Genomic DNA, 26226 nt, shown 5'->3' on the forward strand with positions numbered 1-26226 from the left:
TTGGTTTCACTTTATCAGTTTATTAGTAGTTATCACAATCCTTCCATCACAAAATTATCACATGATCTTTTTAATTTAAATACAGTTGTTTAATCCAGGTAATTTCAGAGTTCATGGACAACAATGACAAAAACACCTTTAGAGGGACAAACAAAAGAACCAAGGCATTCCTCTCTGTATCCTCACAATCTGTACCAGTGAGATCGACTGAAGGACCGCATTTGAGCACACATAAGGCAGGTGCACAGTTCTCAAAGTCTCTGTATTACCATGCATTTTGACATCGATTTGCCATGCATGTTATTTACAGGTTCTGTCCACTGGCTTTCTTCAGTAGCTGCTCTCGTGACCGGTCAAAATGTATAAATTGCTAGTGGCTGAAGGGTTTTCAGTGGGGGTGCTTTGTAAAACGATGTCTCTGTAAACCAAGATTTAAGAAAAATATTGAAGCAAACGCATTCACAAGAATGAAATCAGATGTTTATTCAAGTTAAAGGGATAGTTCACACAAAAATGAAAATTTGCCCATAATTTACTCACCCTCAAGTCATCCTAGGTGTATATGACATTCTTCTTTCAGACTTTCAGATCATGGCAGTGAATTGTTGTCTCGTTTATGAAGTCCATAAAAGTGCATCTATCCATCATATAACTGCTCCACACGGCTCCGGGGGGTTAATAAAGGCCTTCTGAAGCAAAGTGGTGCGTTTGTGTAAGAAAAATATCCTTATTTAAAACTTTATAGACTAAAATACCAAACTTCCGGCAGAAAGCTGTACTCAATTTGACTTACAGCAAAAGAGTAACCCCTGACGCGGTGTATAGAAGAATTGCAAACTCAAGCCCCTCTTCTCTTATATCGAAATCCTCCGCCATTTCTCTTTAAAAATTCTCGTTTTAGACTCTAATTCATGACCGGTGTTTTTGTTTTTGCTCTATCTTCTGCGCTTCTGCGTTCGTCAATACGCATGCATCAAGGGTTCAAGGGTTACTCTTTCGCTGTAAATCGGTGCGTACGGCAATCCGCCGGAAGTTAGTTATTTTATTCTATAAAGTTTTAAATATGGTTATTTTTCTTAAACGTGCCACTTCTCTTCAGTAGGCCTTTTATTAACCCCCCGGAGCCATGTGGAGCAGTTATATGATGGATAGATGCACTTCTATGGACTTCATAAACGAGACAATAATTTGCTGCCATTGTAAAGCTTGGATTAGCCAGGACTTTTTTAATATAACTCTGATTGTATTCGTCTGAAAGAAGAATGTCACATACACCTAGGATGACTTGAGGGTGTGTAAATCATGGGATCATTTTCATTTTTGGGTGAGCTAACCCTTTAAGGAAAAACTATGACAGGAAGTGGAAGAGAGTCAATACCTGTGCGTGCCTAAAACCTTGAACACTCTGCTTTCGTCTGTGATTTCCTGTGTTATCTATGACGACACAGGAGGATGACTTTAGATTCTATTCAATATCAACTATTGAAATTCGCAAATAGTGACAATTTGTATTGGTACACAACACATCATAACATTTTACCTCACAGTTGTGCAGACTCCGTCCTTTAAGCCCGTGTTTCCAGAAAGCTAAAACACTTTCTTCTAAACAAACTGTTGAAAAATAACACATTAAAACGTATGCTACTTATTTATATTATTGTTTTATTTCAATATTTCCATATGTCAGGTTTGTACCTAAAGTCTCGATAGGGAATTCAAAATCCAATTCGGATATTAACTCCTTGCTAGGAACACCCTGCATATTGACAATCTTCACCGTTTCTAGAAGATGACAACAAGGATTCATTTACAATACAAGTATCAGTGTACACTATGCTTTAATAGTTCATTCATATATGAAACATACATACTTTCCAGTGCAATTAAAACTGTGTCTCTGTCCAACTGTGTCACTTGTACAGCTTTTATTGTCTCACTGTCTAAGGAAAGACACAAAGATCAAACATTAACACACTTGTCCACACAAAAAAAAAACATAGTAGGCCTATACAAAATATGCACGTTTTTCATATTTTCTTTGCTGAATGTGAGGGCAAAATCTGTGGAATTCATAGAAATTTGTTTTAAGGGGTTCTATTTTGCTTTGTACATTTTCGACTTTCTTTAGTGTGTAATGTTGCTGTTTGAGCATGAAAAAGGTCAAAAGCCCAAAGTTACAAAGCATACAATCACTCCAAAAGGAGTTATTCACTATATCAGTGCACAATGTTTCTGAACTCCCTGAAACGCCTCGACTGTATTCTTGAGTTTTCCCCCGGGAACGAACAAGTCACAGTATTCCTCATTTAAACAATTCCTGCCCAAGGCTTATGCAAATAAAGGGGGCAAGGCCTTTTTGAGTTGTGTTAGTAGCGCGGTTATGGTAAGGGGAGTGACATTTCTGAACCACAAGTGGTTGACCAATCATAACACACATAGCACATTGCACTCTTTGGAAGGGGGGCTTCATAGAGACAGGAACTAAACAGAGTGTTACTGACAGACTGGGAAGAGAGGTGCTGCAACAACGTCAAATATGTGGAAAATTATTTATTTTTTACATAAAATCATGAAAACCTGTTCTAGTAGACCACAAAAACCAAATCAGACTTTGAAAATGTGCTTTCTGTGAAGTTCTTAATTCATGCAAGACCAGCAGTCAGTCACTTACCTGGCTGAGGGTTTGGCATGCCGTTCAAATGAATGATGTCGAACTTTAGCTGGCTCTCATTTTGCTGTTCGGGGCTTTCCTGGACGCCCACACAGAGCTGAGGAAGCTCATCTGTCATTAACACCAGCAGCTCAAAGATGGGCAATGGGTCTGGCAGGGGCACAGCAATGTGCTTCAATGAGAAAGAAAATGTAATGAGAGAATGACCATCAGATGTTACACAAATAAACAAGATGTTACATGTTTATTTTGTTTGGTACCAATTAATAATTTACTTGTAAATAAAATGGCTTAAATAAACCCGTCTCCGGCGTGATGACTCCGATTGTTCGAATATTACAATTTAATAATTATTTAATCAACACATCATCCTCAATAAACCCGTCTCTGGCGTGTTGCCTCCGATCCTTCGAATATTCCGATCTATTATGACCTCTGACCTGTAAAGTTGTCAGAATAATAATCATACGCAGTTTGTTATAAATTTTTCAACTAAATATCCAAATAAATCTAATTATTAAACTAAATTAACCATATAAACTAAATTACTGATCTAATTACTGATCTAACCCCCACACTGTCACTGTATGATAATTGAAATGAACTGATGACATAACAGTTTTCCCCAGAATGGCTATACAGCTGAATAAAATTATGCTGCATTTTTTTCCTGTTTAGCACTGTAAAGCTGCTTTGAAACAATCTGCATTGTTAAAAGCGCTATATAAATAAAGTTGACTTGACTTGACTTTAGTTTATACTATATCATAACTGTAAATTCAACTTTATTGAACATTTAAACAGTGTTTTTGAGTATCTTATTTATCAGGCTTTTATGGCTCATGTGATATAGCGAGAAAATGGAGTTCATACTCAAGGAGGAAAAAAACACCACGGTTTAAGGCCGAAACTGACCAAAAATATGCAAATTTGGTGCAGATGCAAATTAGAGTAAGATTAAAGCTGCAGTCCGTAAGTTTTGCCTCTTTGTCACCATCTCTGTTTGAAACCTGCAATTGCAATTATTTGCTGCATTATCATCTTTCTGTGGGTTGTTCATCGGCACGGCGGATTAATCAAAAGTTTTGAGGAGTTTGTGTAGCTGTCATTCATTCACCGCACCAGTGTGGATACTGTACTTCAGAATCGAAGATTCTATTCTTCAGAATTTTCCCCGCAAAATGTCATCTGAATAACAAGTAAGTAACATGTATGCCACTTTTGTTCTGACCAACTGAGAAAAAAAGAATTACAATAAATCGCGCGTCCAACGGTGATAAAATCTAACGATCGCTTAGCCCATATCACATCAAACTGAGCAAATTATTATTATTGTTATACTTTGTTCTCAAATTCTTAATGTTAACAACATCCGCATTGCGTGACTTTGTGTTTTTAGTGTGTATTAGCGTTACCTGTAGATTTACATTTCTGTACAGTCTAATCTTTTGCTTTTGACTATGGATGAATCTCCAGTTGTCACTGATGATTGTCGTTTGGACCTTTCTGGATTACAATCCTCCATCAAAATGTTAAATGTAATTATTCCAGCTGCTGTGAGAAAAGGCTATAAATGATCCGCCACCTGCAGCATCCTCCAATGCGATCGTCTATTAAACGGGACTCATTCTTTATGTATACAGACATGACGTGAATTTCCTGCGGAAATCCACCAGTACCACATAAATTAAAACTTTATTTTGTGAAGAAAGAAACTTTATTATATATTATTACAAGCTTACCGTTGTGAATCGGGCTAAGGTAAGGAGATCGTTTTTGAACACTGGCTGGTTATGTACTTGCTCAAAAATTGATTTTGAATCATTTTTAACCAAAAAAGTTACGGACTACAACTTTAAATTCTGATAGCTTGTAATGTAAAACCTTTACAACAATATAGAAGACAACTTGCATAAAAGTCATTATATCTACAAATAATGTCTTAGTAAGATGATATTTAAATGCTTAGTTTTATCTGTAGTTTTAATTGGATTTTAATCAGAGAAATACAATGATGATTGAGATATGTACAAATAAAAGTTCCTCAAAATATGTATCATGATGTATCATATTTGATACATTTTACCATATTATATTTTCTAAAAATTAAATTAAAAAAAAAGTTAAAATGCTCATCTTGAACTATTACTAGCAAATTATAAAAAAAAAAAAAAATTACCTAAAGATGGACAGTTTTATAGTTTTATAATTATAGAATTCGAATTTTAAATCTTTTACTTGCTAATTTTTTTTAAAACTATTTATCTGATGACAGAGTGCATGTGGAAGTTTGTGTACAACTGGTTTTGCAAAGATTTGATGATGTTGATGATTTAGAGGGCTTAGAAATTAGTGTCTCAAATATTGATAAGATTATTACCTTCAGGTGCATGAACTTCTGCAGCGGCTCATACCACAACAGCAGAACAAGTCCAGAGGGAACAGCAGCGCATAAGAACGTGCTGTCTGTGTATGGGTTACGAGCTAATGAAGAAAAATCAAGAAAAGCGTAAGTGCATTTGAGGTTCATGATCTGTCCTCATTATCATTCAGGGATTTTTCACCATCTTAGCCAATTAGAGGAGGTCAGCAAAGACAGGCATCAGGATATATTGAATAAATATTGATCCAGGGAGAGGCAAGAAATGGCTCTCACCCACACTGCACTTTCGACAGCCCTTAGTGTCTGGGATCTTCACTGACACAGCAAACTTCCTGTGAAAAGATTATTTTGAGTTCCAAGTGAACAACACATCAGCAGAATCATAAACTAAAGATGTCAGTCTTCGGTTTGTGTGACCTGTGGATGATCCGTTCTGTGAAGCGGTTGGTGCCGAGGGACAAGTGACCCGGTTTCCTCTGCAAGTGCCCTCGCTGCTCAAACAGAGCCGTCAGTCTATGAGAGTAGAGTTGAGAGGACTTACCTAAGAGTAGAATAGAATAGAATAGAGTTTAAAGACTGCTGAGGTGTACATTACCTTTTTTCTTAATTTCGTGTAACTATACATATACACGATCATGTGACGTTGCTGTGCTGCACAGTCACAAAAGCTTATAGTTTGCATGTGATTTTAAGTACTGGTTTAACCGTTGAAGCACAATTAGCAACTCTGCCTGAGAGACGCACGACATGAAGTCGATGCTCATAGAGCGTGTGTGAGTGATTCGGGCTTGAACGGTTAAATACACATGCCTATGTCATTTATGTCTTAAGTGAACGTAAAGATTCGAGAAAAAACTGAGAAATTGGGAAAGCAGCCGGTCTTAAAGTGACAGCGTCCAAATGAACCTGCAGTCATTATTAATGCTAACCAAACAACAAAAAAGAGAGACAATCTCTCAGTGCTCTTGACTGAATCACTTTTATAACTTTAATAAGTATAGTGTACATTTAATTTACACAGTAAAGGCTGCATTGTTTTTTTTTATACATTTGATTACTTTATACATTTTATGTAGTATTTCTAATGCTTGAAGTTTTTCAGTATTTCATTTGTGCCTTTGTTCTGCTGTAGTTTGCTTTCTTTACCACAGTTTACTTGTCTTCAGTAAGCTTGAGAGCTCTTTAGGCTAGTATTAGTTTTTTTAATTTTATTGAAGAGATGATACGAATTATGTGACATTTCAGTGATATCAAACATTTTGATATCATAAAAAACGTATTTAGAGCAAAAATAACTATATTGCGATGAATATATAGATATATCGTTATCGTGAAGTAAAATGACTCATCGTGATACACTTATGGTGTGTGAAAGGACCTTTACATTTGCTAAAAATAGAACTTTTGTTATTAAAAAACAAATAAGCAATCCCAGGCAAGGCGAGAAAAAATAATACAAAAGTAAAGTAACAATTACTTTCCATAAAAAGTTACTTTTTCATGGAGTAAGGCAATATTATAACGCATTACTTTTAAAAGTAACACTCTCCAACACTGATTTCTATTTGAGCACATGAGTTTAGAGGTTTAAAAAAAGGTTTCAACTTGTGTTTAAAATTTTGAAAATGTTTTATTAATTTTAGATAATGGCAATATTGTTTTAAGATATTTGGCTAAAAGATCTTAGTGTCTAAACAAGTGAGGATCCTTTCATTTATCTTACATTTTAGAAATGGATAGTATAATTATAAAAAAGATACGTACCAGAGATGGACATTAAGACATTGTTCATGACATAAAGCCAAGTACATCTCTGTGGAAGCAACTGCAATGGAAATCAGGAGATAAAAACATATTAACCATTACAAATATAATGTTTCTCTCTCATTTGTGTTGTATTTTATGACAGAAACAGTTATTGGGTCAAACACTAAATCATGAGGATGTCATACACAGCTGTACCTTTTCTAAGGTGTCTTCATGCAGCTCGTTCAAGTTTAGGATGTAGACACCCTCCTCTGCCCCCAGAATTAAATACTGATCTATGGGGAAATTATTGAGAAATCAATCCAACGATTCGGAATCTATTTTACTGATACTGAAAAGCTTTCCAACCTATATTTAAATTTGATTGTTTTTTCATTAAAGTAGTAGGATAGACAGAACGTACCTCTGGTTTTAGGCAAAACCCATGTCTCTGCACAGTGAATTTTCAGTGGACAACCATTAAAGACTTTGCTAAAACAGGCCCCCATCTATGCAACATGAAGTATTACCATTTTTAATGCAATACATCAGATGTGAAATATGTAACTACTGTTTTAAGATCAATTCCGTTACACTTTATTTTATGTTAGTGTCCTTGTTACAGTGTAATTACTCAAATAAGTACTATGGAATATTAATTAACAACATGTACTTACTATATAATTAGGTTTAGGGTTAGTCGCTTGTATGCATAATTTACTGTTATTACTATAGTAAGTACATGTAAAAGATGTGTAACAAGGACACTGTAAAATAAATTATCATCATAAATTCTTTCAGACATTTAGATACCAGGGCAAGAAGTGCATTAATGACATTAATTATGCATTATTATGTGTTTTGTCACACCCTAATTTAGCAACAGACAGGTTTAACACATTTAAAAGCTGTGATTAGGTGGTTAAACTTACATAGACTTGGGGAGTGGGAGGAAGTCCGTGAGAATCAGCTCTCTATGAATTAAAGGTTAAAATAACAAGGAAAGGCTTCTGTATGATCTCTTTTAGTCTGTCAGTAATACTTTTAGTGACTCAACAATTTTTTTTTACAAAAACTGTCCGTGGTGCTGAAACCATTAACATCCAATGCATTAACATCTAAATATTTAATCTATTCATGTTTCAACCAATTCAATTAATCAAGCTTTTACTTGATAGTGGTTGACCAATGTAGGCTTTTCAATGGCTAATTTAATGTTGATTTATTTAGAGCTATTGAATATATAATACTAAAATATAACACAAAGGGCCAGATTTACTAAAGTGCGTGCAAAAAAGTGCCGATGTGAGTGCAAAGTTCTGCAGGTGATCTACCAAGAATGTGCGAATTCAATGTCATGCCAGGTGCAAAATCGGATAATCGGTTTTGGGCGGTAAATATTGGCGTAAATACCACCGAACGTGGACCACAAAACACAGTAAATCATGTTACATTATATACTCTCTCCCTATAAATGTAGCCGTCTGACCGGGAAACTCCTACAAATGCACATGATATACAGTGGCAAGAAAAAGTATGTGAACCACTTGCAGAATCTCTGAAAATGTGAATGATTTTAACTAAATAAAAGAGATCATACAAAATGCATGTTATTTTTTATTTAGTACTGTCCTGAATAAGATATTTTACATAAAAAAATTTGTACATATAGTCTGAATTTATTAAAAAAAATAGCTGAATTTATTAAAAGAACCCCATTCAAAAGTTTATAAACCATTGATTCACAATACTGTGTGTCGTTCCCTGGATGATCCACAGCTGTTTTTTTGTTTTGTGATGGTTGTTCCTGGGTCTTTTGTTTGTCTTGTGCAGTTAAACTGCCCAATGTTCTTCAGAAAAATCCTCCAGGTCCTGCACATTCTTCAGTTTTCCAGCCTCTTTTGCATATTTGAACCCTCTCCAGCAGGGACTGTATGATTTTGAGATCCATTTTTTCACACGAGGACAATTGAGGGACTCAAACACAACTACTGAAAAAGGTTCAAACATTCACTGAGGCTCCAGAAGAAAACACAGCACATTAAGAGCCGGGGGGTGAAAACTTATTGAATTTGAAGATCAAGGTACTATATATATATATATATATATATATATATATATATATATATATATATATATATATATATATATATATATATATATATATATATATATATATATATATATATATATATATATATATATAAACAAAATAAGAAACATTTGGACATCTTCATCCTGTTCAAATGTTTTCACCCCCAGCTCTTAATGCATCGCTAATTGAGTCTTTCAATTGTCCTCAGTTTGAAAAGATGGATCTCAAAATCCCACAGTCCCTACTGGAGAGGGTTCAAATATGCAAAAGAGGCTGGAAAACTGAACAGGGTATCTGCAGGTTTCACCAAGTCAAATTTAAGACTTTTTAAGACCTTTTCAAGACCATTATGAATTAAATTTAAGACCTAACGTTATATCACGCAATTAAAAAAAAAAAAAAAAACGTACAAAAGGAAATGCAGAATCACAAAATTACTCGCAAAGCAAATTAATTTATTCAAATTGAACAAAGTATTAGTAATCTTGCACTTCCTCATAGCTTAATCCCACCAGGATTAATATACAAACACACTACCGGTCAAAAGTCTGAGAACGGTAAGATTTTTAAATGTTTTTACATTCTGCTCACCAATGCTGCATTTATGTTATTAAAAATACAAAAAGCTGTAATATTGTGACAGTTCTGTTGTGACTGTTTCTATGTGAATATATAGTAAAGTGTCATTTATTCCTGAATTTATATTCCTGATCAAAGCTGAATTTATCATCATTACTCCAGTCTTCAGTGTCACATGATCCTTCACTAAATCACTAATCATTAGATCAATCGATCTATTAGATCGAAAATCGAAATTAGATCATCACTAGATCAATTCTCATATGAGGATCTGATGATCAACAAACATTTATGATTATTATCAGTGTTGAACACAGTTGTGTAAAACATATTTTTTGGATTCTTTGATGGATAAAAAAAAGTAAAAAATAAATTAAAAAAAGATTTCTGAAGGATTATGTGACTAAAGTCTGGAGCAATGATGCTGAAAATTCAGCTTTGAATGACAGAAATAAATTCTATTTTAAGATATATATTGAAATATAAAATAGTTATTTTAAATTGTAAAAAAAAAATATTTACAATAAAACTGTTTTTGCTGTATTTTGGATCAAATAAATACAGCCTCGGTGAGCAGGAGAGACTTCTTTAAAAAACATTTTAAAAATCGAACCGTTCTCAAACTTTTGACCGGTAGTGTGTGTGTATGTATATACATTTTTTGTGAGATCAAAATGACTGATTTTGTGATGGTCATTTTCAGAAATGTGCATGTTTCTTTTTTCCCCCCTCATAATTAGGATGCCACATTTACCATATCATTATATTAGATGCACAATAGTCACACATGGCAATAAAACAAACAAAATGCATGAATCTTGTTTGACAATAGGACAAATAAATACAACTTAAATATACAGATACAAACAGTGCTTTACGTTTAGGTAGGCTACTGTTTGTTTTTCCCCGTTGTTGTTGTTTGATTAATACTAACGACACAGCCAGAAGCGGGTATAAACTAGGTTATATTCGGTTGCTTTCATTTTAAGACCTACAGTAATGAGCCCATAGATATGGATATGTATGAATGTGCCTAGATTCGGTAGACTCGCGCGAGCGCTGAGGCGGCAAACGCGTGCAGAATCCACAGCCAGTCTGACATCAGTCCGTGTGTCAGTAGCGAATGAGTTCGGGGTTTCCATCGCTTTTTAAACTCTTTGTTTAGTGCTATCGGGCATATCAAACTTTTATTTGGTCATTATACGAGATGGCAGGTGAGAAAGATTCGCCTTTGCTATCACGATCGCGTGAACTGGAAGAACTGGAGAACTGAAGCTGAAGAATAAAATCCGTTTGATGTGTCTGTGATACAATCAGAGAGAGACCTGCGCCAATAACACGAAAGCTGATTGGCTGCTATATAAGATGCATGTTGGTCTCTCACTAGCGAAAAAACGAACTAACAACACACACACACACACACACACACACACTCTCTCTCTCTCTCTCTCTCTCTCTCTCTCTCTCTCTCTCTCTCTCTCTCTCTCTCTCTCTCTCTCTCTCTCTCTCTCTCTCTCTAAAACATTGCGGGAGCATTTAAATGAGCAATGGAGTAGCGTTACATGGACGTAGGAAAATTAAGACCCGTTTAAAATAATTTAAGACCTAGAACTCAATACTTCAGCGAATTTAAGACTTTTAAGGCCTTAAAATTTTGATTTTGAATTTAAAGACATTTAAGACTTTTTAATATCCCGCGGGTACCCTGCTGAAGAATGTGCAGGACCTGGAGGATTTTTCTGAAGAACATTGGGCAGTTTAACTGCTCAGGACAAACAAGGGACTCAAGAACAACCATCACAAAACAAAAAAACAGCCTTGGATCATCCAGGGAACGACACACAGTTTTGAGAATCAAAGGTTCATAAACTTTTGAACGGGTTATTTTAATAAATTCAGATTTTTTTGTCTTGTGGACTATATGTAAACATTTTTTATGTAAAATATCTTATTCAGGACAGTACTAAATAAAAATAACATGCATTTTGTATGATCTCTTTTATTTAATTAAAATGATTCCCATTTTCACAGATTCTGCAAGTGGTTCACATACTTTTCCATGCCACTGTACATACATGATATACAGTCATTGCCAGTTATTGACACCCCTGATAAATATGATCAAAGATGGCTGTAAAAAAAAAAAATCTGCATTGTTTATCCTTTTGATCTTTAATTTAAAAAATAAATCACAAAAATCTAACTTTTCATTGAAGTAAAATATTTGAAAGTGGGGGAAATCACATTATGAAATAAATGCTTTTCTCCAAAACACATTGGCCACAATTATTGGCACACTTTTATTAAATAAGAAACCTCCTTTTGCCAAGATAACAGTTCTGAGTCTTCTTCTATGATGCCTGATGAATTTGGAGAACACCTGACAAGAGATCAGACCATTCCTTTATACAGAATCTCTCCAGATCTCCAAAACGAATAATAATTCTGGCCATGACTGTACATGTGCATAGATAGATAGATAGATAGATAGATAGATAGATAGATAGATAGATAGATAGATAGATAGATAGATAGATAGATAGATAGATAGATAGATAGATAGATAGATAGATAGATAGATAGATAGATAGATAGATAGATAGATAGATAGATAGATAGATAGATAGATAGATAGATAGGTCTCTAAAAAATCAGGTCTCCAATTGAACATTTTCTAGTGACCGATCACATCTAAAAAATGTTGTTGGCCAAATTGAATTTCTTGAATTTTAATTGAATTAAATTGCATAAATTCACAGAAATTCAATTCGGCCAACTGAAAAAGTTAGATGTGATCGGTCACTAGAACATTTTCAATTGGAGGCCTGCATTTTTTTTACAGTGTATAAGGTCAGCCGCAAAATATCTGTGTCAAAGACCTTTTCATTTTCCCTCTAATTTCTCACTGCGTGTCTTTAGTAAAACAGTTAAAACAGCAGTTTTTTAACACCAAAGGAGGATTTGGGCTGGGCTGCCGCAAGCTGTTAGTAAATATGGCCCTAACTGAGATAAAAGACACAAACATTTGCATGTGAAATCAGTTCTTCATGTCTGACATTGTGATTGATAAAGGATTTAATGAGGAACTGAATGTAGTTGAGACATATTAAAATGTATGGGATATACTGTAAGTCTGTAAGTGTATTATTTGTAACATTCAAAATGTTGTAACTCACAGAGTCCTCTGTTTTCTTCCTCATGGTGCTCCACTCCGGAGAGAGAGCCGTGTCTCTGCTGAGAGTCCTTGTAAGAGTCCTCTGTTGTTCCCGTGTATCTTCACCGCCAGGAACATAAGGGTCACTGCGCCACTGCCGCACATCTGGACTAGCTGAACATCTCAACAGCACTGACGAAACACGAAGAGAGAAATCTTTAAAAACTTATGGTGAATTTCTTCATCTCTCTTGCATGTGCAGATGGTAAATACCTGGTTTTGGACTTAATACAGTTTCAGGGCATAGAGTAGCACTAGGTCGAAGCGTTAGGTCCTTGTCCTCCAGATTAGAGTCTAAAGAGCTCATGGGAGGAAGTGATGTCGTAGCAGAGACGGGCGGTGGGCTGAACAGTCCACTTTTCCTCTTACTCCACTGTGCAACACCAGAAACCATTCACATCCTTACATAAATATTCATATAATCATAAATTAATCGACACGTGCAGTTTCTCAAATTCCATACCTCAAAAGACGAGAGTCTTTTTACTGTCAAACTCCTGAAAGAGAAAGATCTTTGTCACATACATAAACACAAATTATTTTTTTGTCTATATGTCAGCACCAGTTTAAAATTGTGAATGTGTATGGACTAAAATAATAGAAACCAAGGAGAAAGTTAACATTTATCAATAAGGTTTTGTTTTGTTTTTATTTTATTTGTTAAAGGAACACGCCGGCTTTTTGGGACTTTAGCTTATTCCCTGTATCCCCCAGAGTTAGATAAGTCCATACATCCCATTCTCATCTCCGTGCGTGCCATAACTCTGTCTGACACACTCACTGCTAGCCTAGCTTAGCACAAAGACTGGAGGTAAATGGCTCCAGCTAGCCTACTGCTCAATAAGTGACAAAATAACGCCAACATTTTCATATTTACATGTTGTGCGTGTACAGTTACATCGTGTACTAAGACCGACGGAAAATGAAAAGTTGCGATTTTCTAGGCCGATATGGCTCGGAACTATTCTCTCATTCCTGCGTAATAATCAATGAACTTTGCTGGCGTACCATGAGTGGCACGCACGGAGATGAGAATGGTATGTATGGACTTATATCACTCTGAGGGATATGGTGAATAGCTAAAGTCCCAAAAATTCGGCGTGTTCCTTTAACATTAGTTAACATGAACTAACAATGAACAATACTACTACAGCATTCATTAATCTTAGTTAATGTTGATCTCAAGATGTTAAGATCGAAAATGTTATCTGTTAACATTAGTTAATGCATTGTGAAGTAGTTTAATGATATCTAGTAACAAAAATCTAATAATCAATGCATCAATGCATGAAAAAGCTGGCAGCAATGGTGTATTTTTATTTGTTATAGATGCGTCTCCACAAGATGGCGCCAGAACATAAGCGTGTCTCACCTCTGCTGTAACTCCTCCTCTACACTTTCCAAAAGACCCCTGCAGCAATGAATACAGTTCAAGTGAAAGGTTATAAAAAATTATGTAAAACCATAATGAAATTATAAGTCAGTTTCACTCATTTGACACTTACGGTGACTCTGGTTCATCTCCAGATATGCTCCAATCATCACATGATCCCTAAGATAAACATACTTCATTTTTTTACTGAGCGATAACCATGCATTATGACACAGAATACTTGGAATGAAGTGGGATAGGTGTGGTTTGTGTCTCATTGAGACCAATAAAACTGACCAGGTCAGGATAGGGTTCGGTCTCTTTCCTCCTGGGAGGGGTAAACTTGACCTGGTCAACTGAAACAAACAAACAAACACATTACTCACTTAAATACATTATTTACATATTTTTACTACCTTTCCGTTAGACTTTTTAATGTTTTGAAAGGAGTCTCATATGGTCACCAAGTCTTGATGTTTCTATCCAGCTATTTTTTATACAATATCACAAATGTGCATAGAAATAGGTGGATGGAAACTCTGTCTGTCTGCCTGTGAATGCTGTAATCTTACAGTCAAGATGTGTGACAATGGATTCTCAGTAATCATGGCATTGGCTTGCCACACGATAACACCCCCACACACACACGCATCGCACTCTCCGCTTCGCCTTGAATGTGACCACTGGATCCAGTTCAGGCGAGTGAGTGTGTGAGGGGGATGGAGAAGGACATGCCATAGGCGTGTGCTAAACAGTACCAGCTCTATGAGTTGTGTGCCTATTGACATCACTGAAGCTATGCTCAATAGCCGCCTTGTTAAAGCAGCACCTCCTCTGCTACACATCCATACATTAAACTTTCTAATCATGCACACGCTGCAATGAAAATAGACATGGCACTGACTTTGGAGGGGCAGTGAACTTCAGAAAATGGAATGATAAAAACATGACAACCATAAAAACACATTAAACATAAAAAAATAGAAATAAGTTCATTACTCCTTTCCTACAGACAATGTATCATTGCTTAACAATGTATACCAATACAAAATGTTTGAATTAAAGCTACACTCACAGAAGAAAAGGTTCTATATGGAACCTTAAAGGGTTCATTTTACATATATTACAACCTTTTAGGGGTTCTATCATATACCAATTAGGCATAACATTATGACCTAATATTGTGCTGCCAATACAGCCCTGATCCGTTGAGGCATGGACTCCCTGAAGGTGTGCTGTGGTATCTGGCACCAAGATGTTTGCAGCAGATCCTTTAAGTCCAGTAAGTTGTGCGGACTTGTTTGTTCAGAACATCCCACAGATGCTCGATTGGACTGAGATAGATACATACTTTTGATACTGACCACTGCAGACCGGGAACAGCCCACAAGAGCTGCAGTTTTGGAGATGCTCTGACAATTTGGCCCTTGTCAAACTCGCTCAAATCCTTACGCTTGCCCATTTTTCCTGCTTCTATATATATCCTACCCACTAACAGGTGCCGTGATGAAGAGATGTGTGTGTGTGTGTCTATTAATTGGCAGTGTATTTTGCCAGTTGATTTTGGAACTGACACTAGGAATAATTAGGCACAACTATCAGCTGATTCATATATTTTTGTAATCTAATCTATAGAATATTACAAATAACATAAAAAATGTATGGTAACTAAACTGTGTGTTTTGAACAGAATATGAAAATGTTTTGTTTAAACATTTGTTTAAAATTTACATTGCAAATAAGGACAGTGTTAACCAGAACTTACATTGTTCTTCAGACAAACTCCTCTCCACTGGCATATGTTTCCCTTTAGACTGGATTTTATCCGGGGCTGTGTCATTTGCCTTTAACACACACACACACAAATATTTCCGCTACAGATATTTGTCCACTTTGACAAACTGAACTCTGACATGCATTTTTGAAACGAAAAAAAAAACAAACATTAAATGACTTGACTTCTTAAATTAGGCCAAAGTTTCCCAAAAATCCTGTATCATATGCATCTCTTCACAATGTTCTTTATTTATCCTTTATTTATCTTATCCTGGAAAAATACTTAGAATTCTAAGTAAGGCTTAAAAGCTCAATAAGGCTTTTAGGAAATTCTGTATTGCTGATTTATGATGAACTAAATGAACTGCCAAAAACAGACAAACTTTCAGAACGATTCATGTCATGTCAGAATTACCATAGGCCTAATTATGTATAAGGAGCATAAGAAGTTTAGCATAAAAAATATGAATTTCAGAGCCAGATGGCATGAATAGAGTTGCCATCTCATAATCTCAACATGATGCGAGCGTGTCTTACTCTCACCTCTTCATTCTCCTCAGGACTGGAGGGATGGTGGAGGTCTGGGTTATTTGCCATGTCCAGAAGCTCAATCATCAATTTTCTGGTCAGTAACTGTGTTACGAACGGGTGCTGGGGAGAGAGAAAGCAACAATAACTTTTCCAGAATACTAAATTAATTTAACAGAACTCAAGAAAAATTAAGATTTCGATGGTCGATACGATTCCAATTTTATCGTAGCTTATATTCTAAGACCTGCTATATCTAAGCTCTGCTCACTATCAGTTTTAACTGAATTAATAAAAAGTAATGACTCAAATAATTTTAATTATAAATACTGATCTTATTTAAATATTGCTATCATAATATTTAAATATTTTATATTGAATGATTTTTCCCTAACAAGTCTTAGGGATTTAACACATCTGTCTTTCTAGTGTTATCTGGCAACATTACAAGAATCCTGGAAAAAATGTATCACAGTTTCCACAAAAATATTAAGCAGCACAACTGATTTCGATATTGACAATAATAAGAATTGCTACTTGAACACCAAATCACCATTAGAATGATTTCTGAAGTATCATGTACCAAAGAAGTGTCCGATTTATTATTGTCAACATGAAAGAAAGATTTCTCACAGGTATTTTCCCCATAATTTGACTTATGCTTTGTGTTGTTTTGAGTTTTAGGTAGGGTTGCAAAGGGGCTGAACATTTCCGGTATATGTCCAGAAACCTTCCAAAAGTTTCCGAAAATATCCAAAAAATCCTGGAAAGTTCTGGAAACTTTGCAACCCTAGTTTTAGGGTCAAAGGAAATGGCCGTGCCTTGAAAGTTAACACATCTCCTGACCACATGAGAAAAGTTGTAATATATACATGATATTCAACAGCAACGCAAACACAGATTATTGATTATCCAGTCACCTGGAGAAGAGTTTCTGCTGTTGGCCTCTTGCGAGGACTTTTGATCAAACACATCTTCGCAAAGCTATGAAAACCTGCAGACCTGCAAAGACAAGGACACAAACCTCTCAGTAAACTTTCACTTTTCTTTACCTTTCATTCTGTGAGGTTTTAAATCTCACCATTTGCTCTTGTCTTTCAGTTTGGGGGGCTGGAAGCTGCTCTTAGACATCAGCATCAGAGCTCTACAAGAGAAAAACACCTCAGCTCAGAAATGCTTTGTGTCACCAGGATATTTTCTGTTCTGGTAAATGAATTAGGTGCGTCATTCTGACCGCATGGGATGAAGGTCAAACATAGGTGGCTGTAGCTCTGCCAGCTCTATGGCGGTGATGCCCACTGCCCAGATATCACACAGATGGTTATATCCACCCTTCTTTTCCACCGCCGCCACCTCAGGCGCCATCCTAACATAATAAAGAAACATTTCCATTAGATAAGTCACATCCTGCAGTCTGACTGTATTCCAGGGTCCTATCTATCTATCTATCTATCTATCTATCTATCTATCTATCTATCTATCTATCTATCTATCTATCTATCTATCTATCTATCTATCTATCTATCTATCTATCTATCTATCTATCTATCTATCTATCTATCTATCTATCTATCTATCTATCTATCTATCTATCGATCTATGATGATCATAAAGATCATTGGTGCATGGCTTCTTTGATCTATTTAGGCATAACAATGCTTTTGTTAAACAAAGCCCTGGCCAGTACATTATTCAACATTTCTCCTTTTCTGTTCCATGGAAGAAAGATACTAATACAGGTTGAAAGGACACAAGGGTGAGTAAATGATACATTTTTGGGAAAACTATTCCTACAATAGCATTCATAAGAGACAGCATGCTAATTGCTTTAAAACAAGACAATTCTGCAGGATCTCTGTGCAGACGGCTCACCAGTAGGGAGTTCCTATGAAGGACTTCCTCTTGGCAACAGAGGCACTGATCTCAGCCGCAACCCCAAAATCAGCTACAGAGAGAGAGAGAGAGAGAGAGAGAGAGAGAGAGAGAGAGAGAGAGAGAGAGAGAGAGAGAGAGAGAGAGAGAGAGAGAGAGAGAGAGAGAGAGAGAGAGAGAGAGAGAGATACAATAATCTAAAACGTGTACTTCGCATTCTGTACTTTAGAGTTCAATAACACATAAAATCACTTACCCAATTTGACATCTCCTCGATCAGTAAGAAGAATGTTAGCTCCCTAAATCAGAAGAGAGATTCATATTTTTATTTAACTATTTTGAACATAAAAATCACCAAACCCACTACTTTTGCCAACAACATGCCCTACTGTTCAAAAGTTTGAGGTGGGTGAGATTTTTCTTTTTGTACAGAAATTAGTACTTTTATTCAGCATGGATACATTAAATTGATCTAAAGAGACTGTAGGCCTACATACTTTACTTTTTTTTTGTTTTATTATATTTCAAATAAATTTTGTTCCTTCGAACTTTCTCTTCATCAAAAAAATCCTGAAAAAAGGCATCAGTTTCCACAAAAATATTAAGCATTTATAATATTTTCAACAAAATGTACCAAATCAGCATATTAGAATATTTCTGAAGGATCATATGACACTGTAGACTTTCAAGAATTCATCACAGGAATAAATTACATTTTTAAAACATATATTTTACTGTAATATGTGACCCTGGACCACAAAACCAGTCATAAAGGTCAATTTTTTTTTTAATTGAGATTTACACATCACCTGAAGCTGAATAAATACGCTTTCCATTGATGTATGGTTTGTTAGGATAGGGCAATATTATGGCCGAGATACAACTATTTGAAAATCTGGAATCTGAGGGTGCAAAAAAAATCTAAATATTGAGAAAATCTCCTTTAAAGTTGTCCAAATGAAGTACTTAGCAACGCATATTACTAATAATAATACATTTTTGATATATGTATGGTAGGACATTTACAAAATATCTTCATGGAACATGATCTTTACTTAATATCCTAATAATTTTTGGCATAAGAGAAAAATCAATAATTTTGACCCATACAATGTATTGTTGGCTATTGCCACAAATATACCCGTGAGACTTATGACTGGTTTTGTAGTCCAGGGTCACATATATAAACTGTAATATTTTTGATCCAATAAATGCAGCATAAGAGATTTCTATCAGAAAAATGAAACAAATTAATCTTACTGACCCCAAACCTTTGAACAGTAGTGTACATTATGTCATAGTAAAGCCTCATTCACCTTAATGTCTCTGTGTATTTTGCCTGTCTCATGGAGATGATTCAAGCCCTGCAGAGTAAGAAAAGAACAGAAGTCTTTTCAAAACGAAGGGACGTGTCATTAAGAAAGATTGAAGCCTCTGATGGTCTTTTTAAATAATTAATTAGCCTTACCTGGAGTGTTTCCCTGCAGATGTAAGCAATCTGTTTTTCCTTTAAAGGTCCAGTTACTGTAGAGGGAATATTATATTAACTCACTTAACTGAGAGAGCAGTGGTTATTTTAATAAGGCATATTTATCCCATCATTATAAATAGTCTTAAAGGTGCAGTGTGTAATATTTATGAACATCTATTGAGAAATGCAATATACAAAAATAAGTTTTCAGTGGTGTATAAAGACCCTACACAATGAACCGTCATGTTTTTATTACGTTAGAATGAGGCATTTCTATCTACACACACCCTAACAGTGAAGTCGCCATTTTGCGCCACCATGCTTCTACAGTGGCCCTAAACGGACAAACTTCTCTACAGATCGCTAGCTACTCTCTGCTGTCTCAGACGACGACATCTTTGTCCTGAGTCGGCCACCGTAGCTTCTCTATGTGCTTTGAAAGGGAGGGGTGAGCAGTTGCAATTCACAACCTCAACGCTAGATGCCGCTAAAATGTACACAGGGCACCTTTAAATGCTTGCATAAAATACTAATGCCTGGTTTCACAGACAAGGCTTAAACTAGTCCCAGACTAACTTTAGTTAACTCAAAGCAACATCTTAAAATATGTAAGTGCCATTTGTTTTGTCTCAAGATGCACACCAGTAATGTATTTTTTCTAAGGCACGTTTATAAGAGGAACTTAAATGTCCTAACTGAACTAAGGCCTAGTCCTGGCTTAATCTAAGCCCTGTCTGTGAAACCAGGCCTAATTTTATTCAGGGTATACCTTGGTAGATATCCTGCAACGATCCTCCGCCACAGTATTCCATGCAGATCCACAATTTAGTATTCCTGAAAAGTTGAACAGTTCAGTGCACAGCCCTTGCACACAAAACATTTTCGATAGATACATAAGCACACACCCATAATTTACAGACATGACAAGAATCTCTTAAACATTTTGAAAGCTTGTGAGTGGGAACGCATGCCTTTGAAATATATTTCGGGAATGCACGAGTCATCTAGAGCATGTGCGCACACGTCGGCAACTATTTACAAAACCTATTTGGTGATTTGCGCTTTGTATCTGATTGTGTAACTCTGCCTGTATAAAACATGGGGTGGAATGCACCTTTCTATGCCCTGACAACTTCTGGAGTAATACCAGTGAAGGCTCAAACACTACCTTACCTGTGGTAAGTGCCATAATAGGCCACAATGTTCTTATGTTTGCATTCCTTCATCATTGTTATCTCCTGCTGGATGGAGGTGATGTCATCACCTGAATAAGGAGTGAAAGAATGAGTGAAAGAGTGTATACTGAACAAATACTTGGCCATAATAATCACAAAATATTTCAAGTATTTTCCTCCAGATGGCAGTGATTGACACAGATATTCTAGAGAGCAGTGTAAAAATAACTTATAAGATATAATCAATCATTACTACTTCATCTGAGCCCAGTCATTTTAAAATAGTTTTACTTGTAAGTGGCTTGACAGGGAGAACTATAATCATGTGTATTATAGTGCACATTATCATATAAATCCTTCACGCGAGGAATCGATCCAATAAAACCTCTATAATTTTGAGGGATTTGTTAGAAACGGCACACACCTCTAAATGTTGTCACATGTCCGAATGTATATAATATTTCATCCTTCATAACATTAAAACTACTCACATACCTGGATCCAGTTTAACAATTTTGATAGCAGCCATTTCTGAGCTCCTAATGTTTCTAGCCTGAAAGAAAAGGCATAATGTTACATTGTACTTTGTTAGATCATTTTGACTGTGAAATCAGAAGAGCCATTTCAACTGCTGCAAAACAGCCATTATATGCACATATGTATAAGAACACTTTCTTGTAAATTTAATATTAATCCCTTTTCAAATGTTTGGGGTCGGTAAGATTTTTTAATGTATTTAAAAGAAATCTATTATTCTCACCAGGATTTATTGATCAAAATAAACAGTAAAAGCTGTAATATTGTGAAATGTTATTGCGATTTAAAAATAACTGCCTTCTATTTGAATATACTTTAAAATGTAACTTTAGTGTCACATGATCCTCCAGAAATCATTCTAATTTGCTGATTTGCTGTTCAATAAATATTTCTTATTATCCTCTTTGTTGAAAACAGTTGTGCTACTTAATATTTTTGAGGAAACGTGATAAAAACAAATTCAGAATTCTTTAATGAGTATAAAGTTCAAAAGAACAGCATTTATTTGAAATAGAAATCTTCATAACATTATAAATGTGTCACCTTTAATCAGTTTAATGCAGTTGGTATTGTATATCCATAATTTCACTTACAGTTTCTATAATTATTACATGGAAGAAGAATTGTTTTATTGTGAATTATTATTACTGGTATTGTTAATTAAAAAATTGGTAACACTTTAGTTTAGAATTCAATTGTCACTATTAACTAGTTGCTTCTTAGCATGCATATTACAAGCTGATATTGGCTGTTTATTAGTACTTATAAAGCACATATTAATGACTTATTCTGCATGACCATATTCTACATCCTTAAATCCTAACCCAATACCTAAACTACCTTAGCAAGTAACTTAGTAGCTATTAATAAGCAGTAATTTGACCCTAATCGAAAAACCAAAAAATCTATTTATTTAAAAGGAATTAATAGAACATTGTTGTCTTTTATCATATGGCCATGAGAGGCAATGTGCTATAGTGATTTTACTATAGTTCAGGTTCAGGGTTTTAGGTTTAAATACACATTTCAGTCATATTAAAATCACTGCAGCGTTTAAATTATATATATTGTGGTGGTTTTCAAATAAACATTTTACATTGTATGTGAATGCGCAAATGCAACACAGGGGTGAATAAATGTGGCTTTAAGGCCATGTTTACTTTGGTGAAATGTTTGGGATGCTGTAGAAAAGCTAGGAACAGATCCAGCTCTCCTGGCAGGCATCTTAATGACAAATATCCTAGTGTCAGCGGCAGCCTGCTGTGTGTCCTTCACTGTAACCTTGTTCTGTAGCCATAGCCAAGAGCTGATGTTCTTACTTTATCTTTCTAGACCGTATGATAGGCCTACTGCACCATCGGTTAATCACTCTTCTGATTGTATACCATACTGTCTAGATTCAACTAGTCAAAGATTTGTCAAATTAATTTAGCTTTGAAATGAAACGGGAAACTCATGTACATTAAATGTGTTATACATACAGAGTGGTTTATTTAAAGGTTTGCTATTATGCTTTTTTACATGCTGTGTGTATTGCACTAAATAATTAAATGAATGTTGCTGTTTGAGCATGAAAAAGGTCAAAGTTACAAAGCACAAAGTCATATTAGTACGCACTGTTTCTGAACTCAAGACGCCTCGATTGTAGTCTTAAGTTTTCTTCCGGGAATGAACACGCCACAATAGGCTTAGGCAAGGCTTAGGCAAAAAGGCCTGGTTGAGTTGCATTAGTAGTTGAAACTCGTGGCAAAGGGGAGTGACATTTCTGAAACACGCTCGAAGACGTTGACACCACACTGATCCAGTCGACCAATCAGAGCGGATTGTGCTTTTTGGAAGGAGGGGCTTCATAGAGACAGGAATTCAACAGAGCATTACTGACAGACTGGGAAGGGTGCTGCAACAAATACACCGATCAAGCATAAAATAATTCCTAATATTGTGTTGGTCCCCTATTTTGCTGCCAAAACAGCCCTGACCCACCGAGGCATGGACTCCACTAGACCCCTGAAGGTGTGCTGGCGTATCTGGCACCAAGATGTTAGAAGCAGATCCTTCAAGTACTGTAAGTTGTGAGGTGGGGCCTCCACAGACTTGTTTGTTCAGCACATCCCACAGATGTTCGATTGAATTGAGATCTGAGGAATTTGGAGGCCAAGTCAACACCTCAAGTTGTGCTCCTCAAACCATTTTTGTTTTGTGGCAGGACGCATTATCCTGCAGAAAGAGACCACAGCCACCAGGAATACCGTTTACATGAAAGGGTGTATATGGTCTACAACAATGCTTACTTAGGTAGGTGGTACGTGTCAAAGTAACATCCACATGGATGGCAGGACCCAAGGTTTCCCAGCAGAACATTACCCAAAGCATCAAACTGCCTCCGCCGGCTTGCCCTCTTCCCATTGTGCATCCTGATGCCATGTGTTCCCCAGGTAAATGACGCACAAGCACCCGGCCATCCACGTGATGTAAAAGAAAACGTGATTCATCAGACCAGGCCACCTTCTTCTATTGCTCTGTGGTCCAGTTCTGATGCACAAATGCCCAGTGTTGGCGCTTTCGGTGGTGAACAGGGTGGACAGGGGTCAGCATGGGTACCATGACTGATCTGCGGCTATCAACTTCTTGAGCAATTTGAGCTACAGTAGCTTGACCCTGTCGCCGGTTCACCACTATTCCTTGGACTCATTTTGATAGACACTGACCACTGCAGACCGGGAACAGCCCACAAGAGCTGCAGTTTTGGAGATGCTCTGACCCAGTCGTCTAGCCATCACAATTTGGCCCTTGTCAAACTCGCTCAAATCCTTACGCTTTCCTATTTCTAACACATCAACTTTGAGGACAAAATGTTCACTTGCTGCCTAACAAAACTAGGAATCTAAATTTTTGCTTTGGGCTACACATAAACATAACAAATCAGCCATTTCTGGACAAAACCTGGAACTTCACTGAGCTGCCTTCCTGTTGTTTTTCCTGGCATGCCAGAGGGCTTCCTGTCATGACTATAGTGCAACATTCTCTTAATGGTTTAACTGTGCAACCTGAAATAACGCAGCCACAAACCAAGAACAATAGCTCGGGCTGGGTATCTGTCCACACTTTGCCCAAAAATCCCCAAAACTTGTTATTCTTTCTGCTGGCATAGTCACACCTGACAAGTCCATCAAATGCAAACCAGACTGTTTTGTTCGATGGCAGCTGGGAATCCTCACCATGAAATATTTTTAGATCTTGAGAACTTTCTGACTCAGAGTCGAGAGAGCTAGAGGACACTAGAAAGGATTCTTTGTGCATTGTATGATAGGCATTGTAAGGGTTGTTGGCTCACCCACTGAATTATGATAAAGTGGACTGTGTTAGGGATTGCAAGAGTGACACAATCTCCACATTACTTCAGCAAACATACTGTATATAAGAGAAGGAAAACACACGTTTGCACTTTACAGACCTCACCACACCTGCGCGAGTCTTGGTTTTAAGGTCCAGATTTGTAACATTCCATAAATGTTGTGGTTATGCTAGTAAGATCAGTCGAATCAAATATCTGAGGCTATCCTATTAAATCACAAACTACTTTATATTGAATTTATTTTGTTTTTTACTTTTCTGTTTGTAAAGGGCTGTTTTGCATTGAAGACAGAGAGACTGAAGTTACATATTCTGTTGAAAAGTAACACCCTAGATGCCCTAACAGACATTTAGACATACTAACAATGATTAGAAAGTTATGTGCAACATTACGTTTGTGTGCATCTATTAGTGTTTAATGTGTTGATGGGGTGTGTGTCTTTACACATACTGTGAATACTATCACTTTAGAAAACTAAACTGTCCAGTCAGTCAAGTAATATCATAGCTCGGGTTTCTTTAAATATGCAGCATAAACAAGGACATTTACGAGTGAGCAAAAAAAAAAAAAAAAAAAAAAAAAAAACGTCAACATCAACAAGACTCCCCTTACAAAAACGAGCTGAGGAGGTACCATGGTACATGATGGCATCAGATGGTACCTTGACATTTAACGTGATGCTGAATAACCATTCCACCGTATTTTCATGGCACTACTATAAAATATGTCTAAAAACACAGCATACCATGTGCAGAAAAATGATCATCCTTTTTAGTCATTTTTGTTAGTAACCCAAAAGGCAAAGTGTTTGTGTTTTGTTTTCAAATTGTTACAGTGCGGCATGCATTAAATCGTAGACGTAGATTTATGCTTAATGCGCATTCCTCTAAAAATGATCACCTAAAAACAGCCTGTCTCACCTTAAAGACATCTCCATAGGTGCCGCTCCCGATCTGTTGAATAATCTCATAATCATCCAAGGGATCCAAAAATGAAACTCCTATAGTATTCATGCCGGCAGATCTCTTTATGTCTCACTTATTCATGACAGCTGTCACACAGTTTGATGTGCAGTAAACTCTCATCCTGGTGCGCTGTCATCAAAAGTGGTGAAAGGGAGAGTTGATGATAAAACTGTAGGCTAAAGATTTAATTCACGTAATGCAAATCAAAGACAAATATTAATGTTCACATCCAGTGTAATCACCGACTTCGCCTTGTTATCTTTCTGCCTGTCCTTCTCACTCTCGCTCACCCGTGGTCACAGTAGAAATCAGTTCTTTGGAGTCGGATCTTTCTAATGAATCGATTCGCAAAATCGGATTGAACAATAACGAATCGGACTGAATAGATCCGAGCAGTTCTCGTCTTTTCGAACATGTCCGAGAGGCGAACCATTCAGAAACACGTATATAGCCTACGATTTGATTCGTTTTATATTTATATGATAAC

The 26226-nt window shown here is 36.2% G+C and overlaps 1 protein-coding gene across 4 annotated transcripts; it reads right to left on the reverse strand.

Moving 5' to 3' along the window:
• On the reverse strand, positions 1–26063 carry map4k2 (mitogen-activated protein kinase kinase kinase kinase 2). Of its 4 annotated transcripts, XM_079810274.1 has the most exons (33): positions 25986–26063; positions 25695–25868; positions 21378–21435; positions 20881–20971; positions 20477–20541; positions 19705–19760; positions 19553–19600; positions 18493–18535; positions 18237–18309; positions 17599–17730; positions 17446–17508; positions 17285–17366; positions 16380–16487; positions 15826–15904; positions 14358–14416; positions 14194–14240; positions 14061–14099; positions 13152–13185; positions 12902–13061; positions 12651–12820; positions 7733–7774; positions 7225–7309; positions 7017–7096; positions 6819–6879; positions 5472–5595; positions 5328–5386; positions 5052–5155; positions 2672–2843; positions 1872–1940; positions 1696–1782; positions 1541–1611; positions 1379–1434; positions 1–418 (listed from the first exon to the last, which is right to left on the reverse strand). In XM_079810274.1, the coding sequence occupies exons 2-33, from the start codon at positions 25785–25787 to the stop codon at positions 331–333; spliced, it is 2598 nt and encodes an 865-aa protein (XP_079666400.1). In that variant the 5' UTR covers positions 25788–25868; positions 25986–26063; the 3' UTR covers positions 1–330. The 4 variants fall into 4 exon arrangements, with proteins under 4 accessions (XP_079666400.1, XP_079666399.1, XP_079666402.1 ...); XM_079810273.1 differs by having other exon boundaries at positions 25695–26049; XM_079810276.1 differs by lacking the exon at positions 7733–7774 and having other exon boundaries at positions 25695–25727; positions 25813–26021.
• Positions 26064–26226: the final 163 nt, after the last annotated feature.

Source organism: Gobio gobio (assembly GCF_949357685.1).
Source record: "Gobio gobio genome assembly, chromosome: 2".
Taxonomy (NCBI): domain Eukaryota; kingdom Metazoa; phylum Chordata; class Actinopteri; order Cypriniformes; family Gobionidae; genus Gobio; species Gobio gobio.